The sequence below is a fragment of the Labrus mixtus genome, chromosome 22 (genome assembly GCF_963584025.1).
Source record: "Labrus mixtus chromosome 22, fLabMix1.1, whole genome shotgun sequence".
NCBI classification, from domain to species: domain Eukaryota; kingdom Metazoa; phylum Chordata; class Actinopteri; order Labriformes; family Labridae; genus Labrus; species Labrus mixtus.
Window position 1 is genome coordinate 4,844,633 of NC_083633.1, and position 16,309 is coordinate 4,860,941.

The 16,309-nt window shown below is 38.5% G+C and overlaps 1 protein-coding gene across 1 annotated transcript; it reads right to left on the minus strand.

The window, feature by feature from the left end:
* Window positions 1–249: 249 nt before the first annotated feature.
* On the minus strand, window positions 250–16,011 carry LOC132956429 (NXPE family member 3-like). Its single transcript, XM_061029894.1, has 7 exons — window positions 15,904–16,011; window positions 11,492–11,959; window positions 10,342–10,637; window positions 10,007–10,077; window positions 9,650–9,856; window positions 9,492–9,568; window positions 250–394 (listed from the first exon to the last, which is right to left on the minus strand). Exons 1-7 carry the CDS (start codon window positions 15,982–15,984, stop codon window positions 275–277), a joined length of 1,320 nt encoding a protein of 439 aa, XP_060885877.1. The 5' UTR covers window positions 15,985–16,011; the 3' UTR covers window positions 250–274.
* Between the last annotated feature and the right edge of the window lie 298 nt (window positions 16,012–16,309).

The following is a 16,309-nucleotide window of genomic DNA, read 5'->3' on the forward strand; positions in this document are numbered from 1 at the left end:
AGGAAATGCTTCTGCGATTGCCTAGAAGTTCCACACCCTCGATCACCACTTGGCCATCCTGTGGCACAAATCTTAGAAACTCTTAAGAAATCCAAACTTAAACAAAAACTACCAACCTCTACTTTGTATATAGTCTGAGGATTGATAACAGCCAAAATAAAAGCAGAAAAATACAGGTCAATGACCAAAACATAGTCAAGTGGGCTACAAGGATTAATTATCTTATGTATTACGTACACATCGTTGCTGTGGGAGCCACGAGGAGTCGGATCTTTCATCCAGCTGCTCCTTCTTTGTTGCTGAAGGCTTTGATTAGGTATGTGTATTTGTCGAGTTCTGCCAGGAACTTTGCTTGAAGCGGTAAAGTTTTTATTCGCATGAATTCTGCATTGATCTATGAAACCGTGAAAAGGAAAAAGTGATGAAAACGTATATTGTAAGGGAACACTTTGCACAAAAAGGGCAGGAGCACACATAAACACACTGGACTAGATGAGGCACTGTGGCATTTTAGCAATTTTGAGCACATTAAAGGCAGAGTATGCGGTTTTTCACACTTAAATGTAGCAGAAATCAAGTATATCCTCTGAAAATAGTCATGAGTCATGACTGTTTATGTGGCACTGTGTGTTTGAAAAGATTAAATAGTTTCCCCCCTTTAAATTTTGGACTGATTGAAATCTAAACTCTGAAAACATAAGCAAACTACTGTTCCACTTACCTGTATTATTATTTTATCACAGAGTATTTTGAGTGAATGTGCTTCGAATAGGTGATGGTATTCCTGCTAAACTCAGCTTCATCAGCAGAGGGCGCTCTAAGCTGTACACTTGATTGAGCATCAGTAGCTGACGCCGATAGAGCAGAAGTAGTAGTCAGTACGTGATGAATGAGTTTCAATGTGATACAGAGAGAGAGCTTCTGATCAAAACTGTATTTTTCATATTTCTTACAGGAAATAAATGTGTTGCACCGAGAGTGAGCTTTGCTTCATTCTTAAACCTGTAACAACAATGAGTGGGACACCCGAGTTCCACTGCTTATTTGAATGTCACATAAGCATTTCTAGATCATGGTCATTTCGGGTAAATTTACATGCAGTGTGGAGATACGAGCATAATAAAGATCTCTAGCATTAGCATGCTAACACAACAATGCAGCGCGAGTTGTTTTGTTTCATGCTGGTGCTCAAGGGTGACATCCGCTGGATCAAGAAATCGCATATTCTGCCTTTAAATTGCAACAAAAAATAATACAATTTTTAAATGGGGAGCTGTCTGTATTGAACAATGTAGTACCCTAATTTGTAATATTAGTTGCTGTAGATATTAAGAAATTAGTTACATTTGTGAATGTAGTGTCAAATGTGTTACCATAAAATCTGGTGTATAAGACGCACTTTTAAAACCTATTTTTCCATCTTATAGGTTGGCCGTCATTACAGCGGGTCAAAATCAACTTTGAAAGTGCAAAGCCCATTTTTAACAATTGTTAATGTTTAAGATTCAAAAACGTATGAATCTAGGAGCCCAATCAAATAATTCAAGTTGAATATACTCTTAGAAATGATAAAGGGAACACTTAAGGTCTGCATCGGCTCTTACTACTTACTCTACACTAGATTGTAAAATCTTGAAAGATGTACATTGTATAATTTGTTAAGAAAAAAAAGTTAAAATTATAAATCACAGGCTGATCAAACTAGTGTGAATTTCACCGCAGCACTTCATAATGTGACTCAGTGGTGTGTATGGCTCCTGGTTGACTAAACAATCACAACAACATCTGGACATGCTATTGATAAGCATACGCCAAAAACTGATAGTTGGATTCGGGGCAGGGATGTCTTAAACAGTTTCCTTGATGGTCATGTTTTTTGGTTACAGGCAGAGATCTAGTGTACTTTTAAGAATAGAAAACACATTAACAAAACCAAATGTTAATACAATACAGCAGGGTCAAAACATCTTGAAACGCGAGGTTTCTTTGAAGACGGATAAGCAAGTAAAGTAGTCCGATTAGCAAATACAACTGCTATAGTAGCAGCAACGTTTCACTGGTTTTAATTAAATGTACTTAATAAAACAAAGTATCCCTGCATCATAATATAACAGATTGAAAACAATTTCACTCACCTGTAACCACATGTGCGTAGTCTCGCTCAGCGAAAACTTTGCGAAAAACCAAACAACCTCACGTTCAACGTTTGGGGATATCACGTTACCTTTACTCCTGCACATGCGCTTAGCCGCCTTTCAGTATAACCAATCTGGTCACATAAACTTGAATTGTTATCATTTAACTTATTCAAAGTAAATTTATGTTGTGTTTAGTTAATATTATAAATTAACTTAAATTGTATTTGATTTAATGTAAAGTACAATTAATCTGGTCACATTAACTTTACTTGAATTGTTTTAATTAAATGTATTCAAATTACATTTATGTAGTGTTTAATCAATAATATAAATTAACTAATAATTTGATTTGGTTTAATCTAAAGTATAATTAATCTGGTCACATAAAGTTTACTTGAATTGTTTTGATTGGATTTATTTAGTGCATATTTAAATTGTGTTTAGTTATTATTTTATATAAACTTTGGATTTGGTCTAATTTAGTTACATTTTACCCAAAAATATAACTTATTGTTTATTAAGGCCAAGAATCATTTTTTTTGGTATATTTTCAGACTGGTTATATTATAACTCCATTCTGAGCAGGACTCTTATGGTCTGCCCTGATCTTGTCATCTTCATCGTCTCTGGTGTCTCAGGAATGACCCTGGTGTGGGATCTGTTTCTCTGCAGACTTCCTTATGATAGGTCAATGTTGTAACACCTTGTTGTCTGGGACGGCCCTCTGATGACTCCAGCTTGCTTTTTTTGTTTTTCTACCCGGACTGTTTGTCCAGATCTGAACTCCTGCCTTTCCTTTGTAAAATGCAAAACCCTTTGCTTTTCTTTCTTAGCTTAAGAAGGATTTTTCTTGAGCATGAGGATAAAATTTAGAATGGATTTAAAAAGAAAAGTGTTTTTTAAATAAACCACTTTACTTTTTTTTTTTTACGAAAAATCAAAGGCAAGAAACTCTTCTTTTTGCTCAAACCTCATAGCATCTGATTGCGCCCAAAACTCCTAAAGATATGCCGTGGAAGTAGTCAGCTGAATCCTCTGATGCTTGAATTCAGCATGTGAAGAGCTACCTATACTGAGCAACCTCAGCTCTGGAGTTTAACCTATGTAAGTCAAGAACAGCAAGATTGCCTCCTCAAATGTTGGAGTCCATCATGTGCAAAAAGGGTATCCTCTTGTGTCTGTCGGCAGACCACACTTGAAGAGAAAGAAGCAATGCCTGACGATTGCTTTTGAAGACTGGAACTGCTGGGGGTTTACCTCAGTTCTCCTCCAATGAGGATAGAGAATTCAGACACCCCCACCCCCCATTTTCACACCTATTTGTTAGTTGCTGTTGGGGGGTGCTGGACTAAGACTCCTTTGTTTAGTTCCCTCCAAAATAACTCTAGTCAGGTTTGAGAACTGCGATACAGGCCTGAGTCCTTTGTCCAACACACATGGCTGAGGCCAAACAATACAGAGCAAAGGAAAAACTCTTTAATAAATAGACTCAGAGAGAAGATGAAACTTCCATCCACCACCTCAGCCACAGCAACCAGAAGCTTTAACTCTAAGCCTACACTTTGTGGAAATAAGAATGCTGAATAGAAGACAATGAAAATAGAACTTGGCTGGTTGAACTACCAAGATTATGTACAAACAAGTAAGAAGGCCTACTGGGGGTGGACAAGAGAGATAGTTGTAAGCAAAGATGATACTGTATCCACCATACTTGAAAAAGGGAAAACACTTTTTTTCCCCAATGGTACATTGACTTTCCCCAACGGTACATCGACGAAAGGCAAATTAGAGGACTTTGAGTGCATACTTTATGTCATTGGTTCTGAGGAGCCCCTTGAGGGTAGTGTCACAGTTTGAAGTTTGTTAGAGCAAACTAATTACAAGATCCACAGACTATACCTCTGTACAAAGCCAAAAGATTGTAATGATTCTGAGCTTAGTGATGCAACAACAGACATGTCATTTTCACCTGACACATCCAACACACTTGGGCCAGCTACACATGCATCTCCATCCTCATCCAGCCCATCACTGCTCTCCCCCACTCCTGTCAAAAGACCTCAGTACAGGAGTAGGCCTTTCTCTTGGAGCAGTCCCAATACTACCTCAACATTCCAAGCTACTCCTTCTACTCAAACATCAGGCCAGCCTCTTATAGATCTTTCCAGTGATGATGACGTTATTGTACTTGGATATGACACCAACATGCCTTGTGAACTTGTCGATGGTCTTGCTGACACTCTGATATACTCACCTCTACACGTCAAGACCACAGTAAGTCTAGATTCCTGGCTAGTTAACAGCCAACAAGAAAGCGGCGCAAACACAGTCTTTGAAAATCAAATAGAAGAAGTTGTGGTAGCTGAGATGGAAGAAGATATTATTCACATTGTGGATTCTGAGCAGGCTTCAAGTTCCACCAGCACGATTGCCATTGATTTCTTTGAAAATCAAGAGAATATAGTGGAGAAGCAAGTCATTGTGATCCACAAAGCACACTGTCTTGTGGACATGATTTAAGCATTTACAGACAACTGCATACTGGATGCTAATATTTCAATCAGGCGTTTGCTTGAATGTGGCGAGGCTGAGGCTGGAGTTGGGAGTGGGGTCACCAGAGACTGCCTCACTGATTTCTGGGATATGTTTTATGCATCAAAGACCTGTGGAACCAACTACAACAGTGGTTCTCAAACTTTTTAGACTGCGTACCACCTCCGAAAATATTTGGTTCTCCAAGTACCACCATTATGGTAGATGTCAAAATATACTGTAGGTCTAGTTCTACACACATTTTACGCCGGAGGCAAATATATTCATAAAAAGAATATTATTTATTATTGACTGTTGGCAGCCACACTATAGGCCTACTAAAGGCTAGTGCTAGAACAACGCTGACAATTAAAAGAAGTGCAGCACAATAAAAATGACAACTTTATACCAACAACCTGTTTGAGAATATTTAGTCTCAAGTGTTTCCCACACAAAGGTGATACCTGGGCCCAAGCATAAAATTGCTGTGTGTGTGCGCGCGAGAGAGAGAGAGAGCGCGTGAGAGACTGCAGGCTCCATGCTATGAGGGGCCTTTGAATTATAAGGCTCTGCGTTCAACATAGCAAAAAAAATCCTTCTCGACTCCTGCGCATAGTTAAGACAGCAAAATAGAGCAGAATCACATCAGCTTCAGAGCAAGAGAGAGAGATAGAGGGTGAGCGACTGTCTGTACACTCTTGTAAATGCATCACAACGGAAGCATCTCCTGGCTCCGTTTTAAAAATGTTAATGTACAGCTGCTTGCCACAGATTCTGTGCTGAACTCCAATAAGTCACAGAATATCTGTTAATGTAGGCCTACAGCTGCTTTCTGTTGATTTAGTACCGAACTCTTATAAATAACGGAATATCGAGTGGAACTTTTCAAAGCGCGAGGCGTACTCCTGGTGTTTATGTCTGTGCGCGTGCGATCATAAATTGAGAAGATTAAAGTTGTTTGTTGCAAAAACTAGATTAATTTAGAGGGGAAAACACATTTGATATAAATACAACCCAATAGATACAAGCCAGATAAGATAAGAGTACGACAAAAAAAAAAAATGACGTTTTATGCTGAACGTTTTTTTTAATATTGTGGAGATTCCTTTGCGTACCATGGTTTGAGAATCACTGAACTACAAGATCCCAATTTTGTACCACAAATTCCAAGAGAAAGAGTGGACTACTGTTGCTCGCATCATGGCCTTTGGATGGCAGAAATTTCAGTTCTTTCCAGTCCAACTTGCCCCTCCATTCCTTACAGAGGCTCTATCTCTCTCCTGTTCAGACAATCTACTAGAGGCTTTCTTCAACCATATCAGTGCAACTGAGAAGAATGTGCTAACTGAGGCAATTAGCAACTTCAAAGGGGCAGATATGGATGAACTACTCAGCATACTCAGCAGTCACAACTGCTGTGTACTCCCAACTGAAGAAAATCTGCCAAGTCTGGTGGAGGAAATAGCCCACAAAGAGATGGTACAAGAACCAGCATTTATCATAACGTGTTGGAAGCCAATTCTCAGGTCTATTGGACAATCCATGAGTTGGGAATGACTGAAGAACATTCTGGATGATCTCAAACCCAAGGCAAGAAACATTACCAAAACCATCAAGTTACCAGGATCTATGTCACTGGAAGAACAAACTACCTCAAATCATCTCTTGAGATTTGTAAGAGAAAGAGATCAGAAGGAGCTTGGCCTATTCCTCAGGTACTGCACAGGGTCTGACTTGTTCTTATCTAAGACCATTAAAGTCACATTCACAGCAGAACAGCCACAGTTCTCAAGGGCGCCTTTGGCTCACACCTGCAGTTGTTCTTTGGAACTGGCATCTAACTACAAAGACGATGCAGATTTTAGAACAGAATTCATCTCTGTGTTGAAGAGTGGAGTGTGGGTAATGGATTTGGCCTAAAACGGCTTTGTTTGCTTAGACAGCAAATGAAAACTGCACACACGCGCACACACACACACACACACACACACACACAAGTTTAGCAGCGTCATCTTTTATATAATCCACAAGTTCTACATGTGGAGAACTTTAAATGTATGATCTCTTTAAAATTCAAATATGACAGCTGAAGGCACTGTGGAAAAAAAGTCACACTTGAGTTAATATTTCAATAAAGACAATTTATTTACAAAAAATAGAAATGTGACACTGTATTCTTGGAAAAGTTGTATGTAAAAACTGGCCAACTGTTTGTGGTTGATGTTTTTCCATTGTTGTTAAAATTAAACCTAAACATAGTTCATAAATTACAGTGTTTGTAATGCTATACAGATCTTCAAACCTGGAAGAGTTTATATTGCCAGTACGGTTCTATGTTGTCAGTGTCAAATTCAAAGTGCTATATATACATTTTTCTAACCACAGTTAAAGGAATATTTGACTTAAGTAGAACACGTTTCACCACCATCACAATGAGCACTAGAATCCAGAGAAGCCAAGAGAGTACAATACCACGCGAGCAGCTGAAACAATCTGTCGCCGAGGTGAAGCAGAAGGAAGTCTTTGTAGTCGAGATCCTGATGACCAACTAGATGCACCTGGCGCCGCCTAAGCACATGAGCCCCGCCCACCAAACTGACACAGACAGGGGAGAGACACATGAGGATTAAACAGACAGGGAATGACAAACAACACGACAAAAGGGGAAGGAAGGGCTGCCATGATGTGAATCATGACACTTGATTTCCACATGTTTTACTTGTTTCAAGCAAATTTTCACTTGAAATAAGAATCTCCATGGAGTTAGTTTTTTTGCTTGTAATAAGAAAAAACACTTACTCCATGGACAAATTGTTCTACTCATTTAAAGTGAAAATTTGCTTGAAACAATAACCATGTGTTTTATTTATGACACATTGAAATGAAGAAAAGATTGATCATGCCAAGCCACAAAGTCATCCACAACTGCCTCATAACCCTGCTCCCCCCCATCAAGAAGGCTGACAATCAAAGTATCATCAACACATTTCCCAATGTGTCTGTTTTTGATAGATCGATTGATCTTTATTGTCATTGTAAATGTATACAACAAAACTCTATAGGAGCAATCCAGCTGCAGCATATAAAATATAAAATATGTACACATACAACAGCACACGCACACAAATGCTGCAACACTCATTAGTGTACATAATGTACAGAAGGGCTGACAGACAACAAGCTGGTGGAAGAAAAGATCAGGATAGAAAGAACACCATTTACTGTCACGCACTGCCACCTATTGGTAAAAAGTCCATTATCCAACCATTCAGGATAGGGTCAAGTTTAAAGGTCCCATATGTAGGATATTTACTGAATGAAATCATAAAAATGACCTAACTATATCATCAGACATCAAGGAAACATGCTATGCTTCTCTGTCAACAGAAAATTTACCTCAGAGAGGACATGATTAATAATCAAAGCAACAACACATTTACTCATGTAATAAATTAAGCTCATGAATAATTTAACTACAGTGGATCCATACTTTAGCTGATTAACACATCGAATAAAAAAATAAATTGTCAACTTAATGGTTAATAAGATAGTTATATGATTGTTAAGGCGAATAGGAGATGCTCCCTCACAAGCGAAGGTATTCTCCTGACTTTTTTCTTTTTCAATTGAGCAGCCAAAGGTTGGATGGCATAATGTATTTTTTTATTTTTTATTTTTATTTTTCATGTAAATTGGCTGAAGAAATTCATGTCATGGGTATTTAGTAATGGGTAGATAGTGAGTACTTCTTCATTACATGTTCTAGAGTAGCTAATTATAATTTAACAGATAATGTAACTACACAAATTGTTGCATAGCTAACTACTAGTTAGCCATTAGTTAATGGGTAGATAGTAACTTCTCATACAATTCTGTAGAGTAAATGGACTAAATGGTAAATTTAGCTTATTGTGGTATGGTAAATTTAGACTTGAGCTCAGATGTATTTAAATTTCCATTTAATACATCTGACATTGGCCACTAAACAAATATCTAAATTATCCCTAGTATTTTCCTACAACTCCAGGAATGTTTTCATCAAACTAAGTACCTAGCTCAATGAGCAGTGTGGGTTAATGTGAATCTTCACACGCCTGTTTTTATTAGAGCTATTTGACTTCAAACTGATTGCAATCCGGTTTGCTCTCGTTTTTTTTACTCACAATTCTCTGTTAAAAAGATGGATCAAAGTAGTACTTGCTTTGTCTGTATAGTCTGCTTTAGGAAAAAGAAATCATTTGATAGAAACACACACAAGAAGCAGAAAAACTGCTTCAGTTTCAGTTTTACCAACAAGAGCTGCATTTTTCCTGAATTGATAAAATTCCTTCATTAAATGAACAGCTATCTCTTCTTTTGTGGGCATATGTAGGACAATAGAACATCAACCATATTCTTAATGATGGGACGTTTTGGATGAATGTTGTGTGGCAAGTGGTGAGCAAGAACCATATCCCATGCATCCACTAGTTGGACATTAAGTCCTTTGAACATGGCTCTGAGCACCTTGTCCACCTGAAACGAGAACCAGTCACCGTTGCTTATCACATTACCAACGTGCATAGCTTGGAGGGTCCCAGTTCTGATGACCACCAGTGTGCCAGGAGCCCTATTCAACAGACGGACCACTGCCCTGCGGATGCTCTGAAGCCGTCTGATGTAAAGTTCAATTGGAAAAGTGCTGAAATGGGCCCAGATTCCTAAAACTACAACTGTGTTGGTACCACCAACCAGCGTATCAAGTTCTTTGGAAACGTAACACTCCTTACTGGTTGGTATTATTGAAATCCGAAGAGGAAGACCATGAATGCGGTATGTTACCATGATTTTGTTTGTATTTTCCCATATCATGTAAGGTCCTGCTGGCTTCGGACTGTTCAGGTTTACTGCCTTAGCCTCTGCAAGTGTGACAGAAGGAACAGATTAAGATGCAATATTAATAAACCAAATTTTGCCTACAATAACTGTGGAACAGATACCTGGAAGCGAAGCGTCGAGGTACTCAAACCACTGCCTGATGGTGGAGTCTCCATACATGTGGACCACCTTGCCTTTCAAACACTGGCTGATTGCAGAGTTGTTGTTGAATTGGTGAACGTTAAAGCCACCTAGTGATCGCCACACACCCTGGTAGTAATACCCAGAGAGTCCAGACTTCCCACTGTCTTGATTGACCGCAGGTTGCCCTGAGAATAATTGAAAAAAAAAGGATTGGGTTATTTCAGGTATCACTTATCATCAACAGACCCTTTACCCCCCCCCCCCCCCCCCCCCCGCCCCCCCAAGCTCATTCAGTTTCAATTTCTATTGGTGAGAGTAGGAAAGATCATGCTTACCTTTCCTTCGTGGCAACACAGTGACACTGGCAGGTCCTGAAGCCGGAATGAAGACTTTCAGGTTGACATTCCTGTATAAAACTTTACATTATATATTGTACTTTACACACACTAATATAATCACTGTCAAAACATGATTTACCAAAAGGTAAAGATTTAATTGCAAAGTTACTCTGCCTCCATATTTGGGCTTTAAAGATATATAAATACCTTTAGACTAACTCATAAATGTCCGTTGTTATTAACTAGACATATTTAAACCAGGAGATACATAGTAAGCTCTAATATTTGTATGTATTCATCAAGTGAAAAAAGTAGCTTTTTAAGCTCATCACCTTTGAAAGAGCTTCAACTCTTCGGTCTTGAGTACACTATTATATCCTGTTTTCATGTGGTTAAACCTGGCATCACAGCTCAGATTCTTTGGCTTGTAGCAGAACCACGGGTCACCAGTATGGAGGTCAGTGTAGTTGCACTGTGGCTGGCTGGTTTGGCGTAGGCAAACATTACAGATGGTAGATTCAGAGATTGAGCCTGAGCGGAAGACGCTTTGGAAGCGAACCCTATCAGGATGATCTCTGTTTAGCCTACGTAGAACTGTGACAGCCTCACTTGAGTGGACAAGGGTCACCTGATAAAACAAAGAACAACAGATTAAATTTATAGCATACAAGAAATACCCCATGTACAGTACCTGTATAAATAGATAGTTCATAACTATTTTTTTTTTGCTTCAGTGCACTGAAGTTGCTAATTTATTTAACTTAACAATCTCTCTTAAACATAAGAGATTGGTTGATATGGTAAACCCTCTAGCTGGCCAGTAGAACTTGTTTTCTTCTCTCTGTTATATCAGCTGAAGACAGACAGAAAATGTTGGGAGTAGAAAGTGGGGGGTGACATTCAGCAAAAGGCCAACAGTGGATTCTAATCCCAGGCCACTGCAACAAGTACTCTGTAAATTGGCTCGTAACATAATATCCGGACCCTTAGTTTTGCAACTATCTAACCCAACAATTCTGACACCATCTCTGGCCCATAGGCAATTTTAGAGTTGCTGTAGTGTTCTGTAGAGCATCAGACCATTAAAAAGTGTAAACATAAAGTGTTATGAGTGTTGTGACCAGCCGTGTGTTGGACAGACTGAGGCCTGTGGCCCAGGTGTGAAGTGTAGGGGGAAGTCAGACTCAATTCCCTCATTGGAGTAGATCTGGGGGATAACAGCAGGGAATCAAAGACTGTAGTCTCCCATTGCTCCTCGTCTCTCAAGTGCTGGCCTTCCTCCGAAGACAGGTCTGTATCACTTTCCCTGCTTCCACAGCACGTTTTTAAGAGTCTTGGTGCGTAGTCGGCAACTAGTTGGTCGAGCACAGAGAGTTTTCTTTCCTTATATAACTACCTACAGGACAATACCATTGCAATAGGTAATTCTTTTGGCATTACTTATTGTATATTAATATTTAAGGATATAGCCTTGAACTTTACCTCAACCTGTGCACTTCCTTCCCAGAGTAAAGAGAATACAGCAGAGTAGGAGCCATTAAGGAGATCCACCACTCGTCCAGCCACACCTGCTTCAAGTGCCCTGTTGTGCAACCGGGCAACAATTGCATCTCCTCCAGACTTCTTGGGGTTACCTTGGAAGTTGTACATTTGTATAATAACTTCCAGCTGGTCTCCTACATGCCGCTCGTCTCCAACCCCCCCTGGGAGAATGATGAAGGTGCTGTGGGCGGCATTACTTGTCTGATTCAATGAAAAAGGAGCTGGCAGAGGAGGAGTTTCAGGCCAAGCAATGGAGTCCAATATGAGACGTTCCTCCTCAGCTTCTGCAGAAGACAGTGGCTTGATGGTGCAGAAGTTGTCAGGCATGTAAGGAGCCGACGCAGGACTAGTGGAAGGAGCGGAGGTCACTTTCTTCAGGAAGATGATAGAGTTTTCTTCAAAATGAATCTGGCAAGGGGTCGAAAAAGAAGGATGGTTACAACGATGTATCAAACAAATGGACTAAATTGAACTAAAAGAGGATGGAAGATCTTTCAAATATACTGCCATGATCTCTACACAAGAAAAAAAAGTTACAGGATTGAAAGGGATTTAATATGTGGATGTCAGTGGACAAGAAAACATCCACCGCATCTTGACTTCACAAAGACAAGCCACTCTGCGATGCTCTTTTTATACCTAGAAATGTTACTCGCCTGTTTCCTGTTAACCTTATTAACTGTAAGATGTTCCATCAGCTGTTATTTAAAGCATTTTACAACTTTTATACTATTTTGTTGCCACTGTCCCAACTGTTTTAAACATGTCTTCACCATCAAATTTAAGTACAATTTATTTTTAAATGGAAAATGACTTCCCCTCCCACTCAATCTTTTCTGTGGTAAATTGATGCACCGTGCTCCGGCATCTGGTAAAAATAGAAGCCTTGTGTAACTGGCCGAGCTGAGACAGTGGAAGCTGGTGGAATTTGGCCGTCAGACACACTCTGGCTCAGCATTGAAAAAAGTTTTTGTTACTCCCCTACAGGCCTTAGCTTTCATAGACGTCCCATTAGGGGACATTCAAATGGTTAAATGGACCAGAGTCACACCAAAGATGTGAACGAAAGTAAAAGCATCTTTTGGTTTGCAATCTCGGGACTAACTTACATTGAATTTATAAAGGGTTTTACTCCCTTCCATACAGATGCAGGATTTAGGAAATGGTCAGAATATAAACTCACTAAGCTACAGCAACTCCACAGGGATAGAAGTCTAAAATTTGAACAGTTAAATAGGAATTCACACTTCCTAACACTGATTTCTTTATATATTTACAGTTCAGGACATTTTCCACTAAGCATAAAGAATGGAATAAAGTCTTGGAGCCCACTTGAATTGAGGAAACAGGAAATGGGGGTAAGAAAATTACAAGTCACTTTTATCATGTATTTTCAGGTATGACTTTGAAAATTGCAAAGCAGATAAAAGGAAGATGGGAAACTGAAATTAATGTAGACATACCAGAGGGAAAATGGTAGAAATATGAACTGAAGCACATCTTGTAGCCAGTTCTAATACATGGAGGGAATTGAAGTGGAAGATAATGAGATACTTACGGACACCAGTAATAGTGGTTAAAATGGTCTCAGCATACTGTGATACATGTTGGATAAATAGTGGTAGAGAAATCAGTCCATATTTTGGACATTAAAAACATTTTGGGAGGAGGTTTCTGAGGCTCAGGAAACAATATTTCATCAAAAGATCGAATGAGGAAATACTGGGCCTAAAACCGATAGGTTGATGGTAGAGCTATAAAATACCTTTTAGAAATAGTGATAACAGCAGCTCTCACATGTATCACAATTAAATGGTTAAAACCTGACCCTCCAACATATAGTACATGAGGAAGGGTAATACAATCACTGGAGTGTGTTTGTAATTATTTAGTTTATGATTTAGTTTAGTATAGTTTGTGGGTTTTGTTACTGGTAATGGCACACTGTAAATAATTATAGTCATGAGAATAGTTACATTATGGTATACAAGTAATTTTTTAATATTACATATTATGGTATAATTCATTAAATTGAGTTAAAAGGGGTAGATTAAATCATTCTTCCTACTCCTTTTCAGGCATGAAAGAACGAATGAACGATGATTTGTCCTTCTTATGTTGTGTATTCACTTTATTTTTTTTTACATATTTTTAATTACAGCTATTTTATTATTTTGTTTTTTACATTTTTACGTTCCAAATAAATAAATCTAAATCAAATCAACAACGCAGCTCATATTGACTGTACCAATAATTATCCCTTTCACGCATACTGGTCACTACAATGGACAGCTATTCAAAAGCTGTTTTCCACTCCAGTGGACTTTAGCAAGTCAGCCCATACACTGTCATCCATTGGCCAGCTGTTGTAAGTGTACCAAAATGTAGATGGCCCATATAACTTGCAGGTGATGTTTTTTTCTTAACATCAAGTAAAAACTAAGGAGCAATGTTATTGTGAAAGGATCAAATATTGATTTTAGTTTTGGAGAAAATCATGATTTATCAGCTGTCCACTAGTTGGACATCGTGCATTGCCGGCTACATTTCAATGACAATACTGAGACTTTGCTAATCGTGAAAATAACTGATGTTGGGATGGTTTTGGTTACTCTTCATAAATTGATTTTCTCCCAATAAATGTTGTTCAGGCAGCCTTCAGGCAAAAATTGAGCAGGTAATTTTAGCTCATCAAACATGTTTTTCCTTTTTTAAACAGGAACACTCAAAAACTCAAAGACGTTCATCCTTCAAAAGTTAAATTTAAATGGATCTCTCCACCCCAATTGACATGTGAAAACTGCAAATGTGATTTTGAAAGGGGAAGAATTCTGATCTTTGTTTATGCACTACAAGATAAATAAATAAACATTTTTTTGCATTATAGAGTTGCATGATGTCCACTCTAGTGGACACTCCTGTAACTTCAGAATTACTCATATTAACAAAATTTAAAAAATAAATTAAACATTTCATGTCTTAAGAAGTCACAGTGCAAAATCAAATGTCACATTTTAAGAGTATTTAAAGTCCAACTAAATCACATCTTACCTTTTAACTGCTTAATCATGTAAACACCTGTGATTCTTTTTTTTCACTGCATGCAGGGATGGCATCAAGTTTGTGTGCATGTCATGTATGCATTTTCCCTGCTGTCTCCAATAAGCATTTATTTAATTTAGGGCTGGGAAACGATTAAAAGTTTTGATTGCGTTAATCGCATGAGTTCCTGTGATTAATCGCGATTAATCGCATTGTTATACGCAAAATCCAATAATGAATTAAAAAGTAGTGTATAGTGCACTTTTATTGTAAATGTACTTCTCAACTTAAACAATGTAGTCAAAGCAAATAAATACAAAACTAAAGCTTATTGCATTCGTTGCAGTCTGGACGCAGAGTGGTGTGGGTCTCCTCTCTGCTCTCTGACTGCAGCTGGGTCTGCTGCGCGAGGCTACACTGACAGCCTGTGAGAGCTTTTGGAAGGGGGAGGGGCTCACGGCAGCACCCGCTGCTTGTTGGGGACAGTAACTGCAGAGCAATACGTGCTTTCACGTCAGTTTCTTACACCAAAAAAGTCTCCAATAACACCAGAAAAAGTCGCTAGATTTGTCGCTAGTAGCTGTTGACAAAAAAAGTCGCCAAGGGGGTTTGGAAAGTCGCCAGATTTAGCGAGAAAGTCGCCAAGTTGGCAACATTGTTTCTCCTCTTTCCTGTGAGCGCCGCAGCAGACATGCGCAGCAGTAAGCAACATACTCGGCTCGCTCACGATGGAATTTTACAAAATAAAAGCCAGTGAGCAACAGACTTTTACAATAAGAAAATAAATAATAAAAACTGCGTTAATGCGAGATAAAATAATTGTCGGCGATAATTAATTAATGAGTTAACGCGAAAATAACGTGTTAACGTGCCCAGCCCTAATTTAATTACTACTAACAATAAAGTATCATTAAGATGTTATTTTCTGTGAAAATGTCATAACTTTAAACACTTACATGGAATAATTGAAAACACAAGTTTTCTAAGTTTGTCTCTTTAAGGAATAAAGCAGTGAAATATTTGAATTAAAAATGCTCCCCTCATAAATGTTATATTATCATCTGTCCCACCTTTGACAAGGTGAATAGCTGGTTAGGATTTTGGGGCAGCAGGTGGGCATCATTTTCAAGTAGGGCCCATGCTAGTGCCCTCACCCCCCAGCCCCTGTAGTGTTTATTTGCAACCAAAACGATTAATGTTATCTGAGAGTACATCGAAAGAGACTGTTGTAAATAGTCTCCTGTAATCAGACTCATAGAAAAACATACAAATGCTTTCTTTAAAGTGTTACCAATAATCCCAGTTCTCACCTGCAGCAGGTCCATATTTCTTAGTGTAAACAACAACATATACACAAGGAGGAGGATGACACAGGTCTTCAGAAGTTTCATTTTGACAAGGTTACTTATAAAACATTTTAGCCACATGGTGAGTCCTCCTCTGGTTCTGGACTAAAACAACAAAAAGGGGAAACAGACTCTGTGTTAAGTTTATCATATGAATTCTTCTGGAAGTCACTTAACTCAGTCATAAAAACCTCTGAATATTTATAGTGTCATCATGTCTAGCTTTCAACATCAAACTAAATCTAGTCAATCGAGAATGTGATAATAGGATAGGATAGTTACACCCAAACAAAATAAAGAATATTATGGCTTACCTCAGAAGACATTAATTTGGAGTGAACACAGTGGTGAAATCTCTGTGATGTGATGG

Coding starts and splice junctions, on each gene's coding strand:
- LOC132956429 (XM_061029894.1), bottom strand. CDS start 15,984: ATGAAACTTCTGAAGACCTGTGTCATCCTCCTCCTTGTGTATATGTTG. Junction 11,960..15,903: donor GAAATATGGACCTGCTGCAG/GTGAGAACTGGG, acceptor ACCCCTTGCCAG/ATTCATTTTGAAGAAAACTC. Junction 9,569..9,649: donor CCTCGACGCTTCGCTTCCAG/GTATCTGTTCCA, acceptor TCACACTTGCAG/AGGCTAAGGCAGTAAACCTG.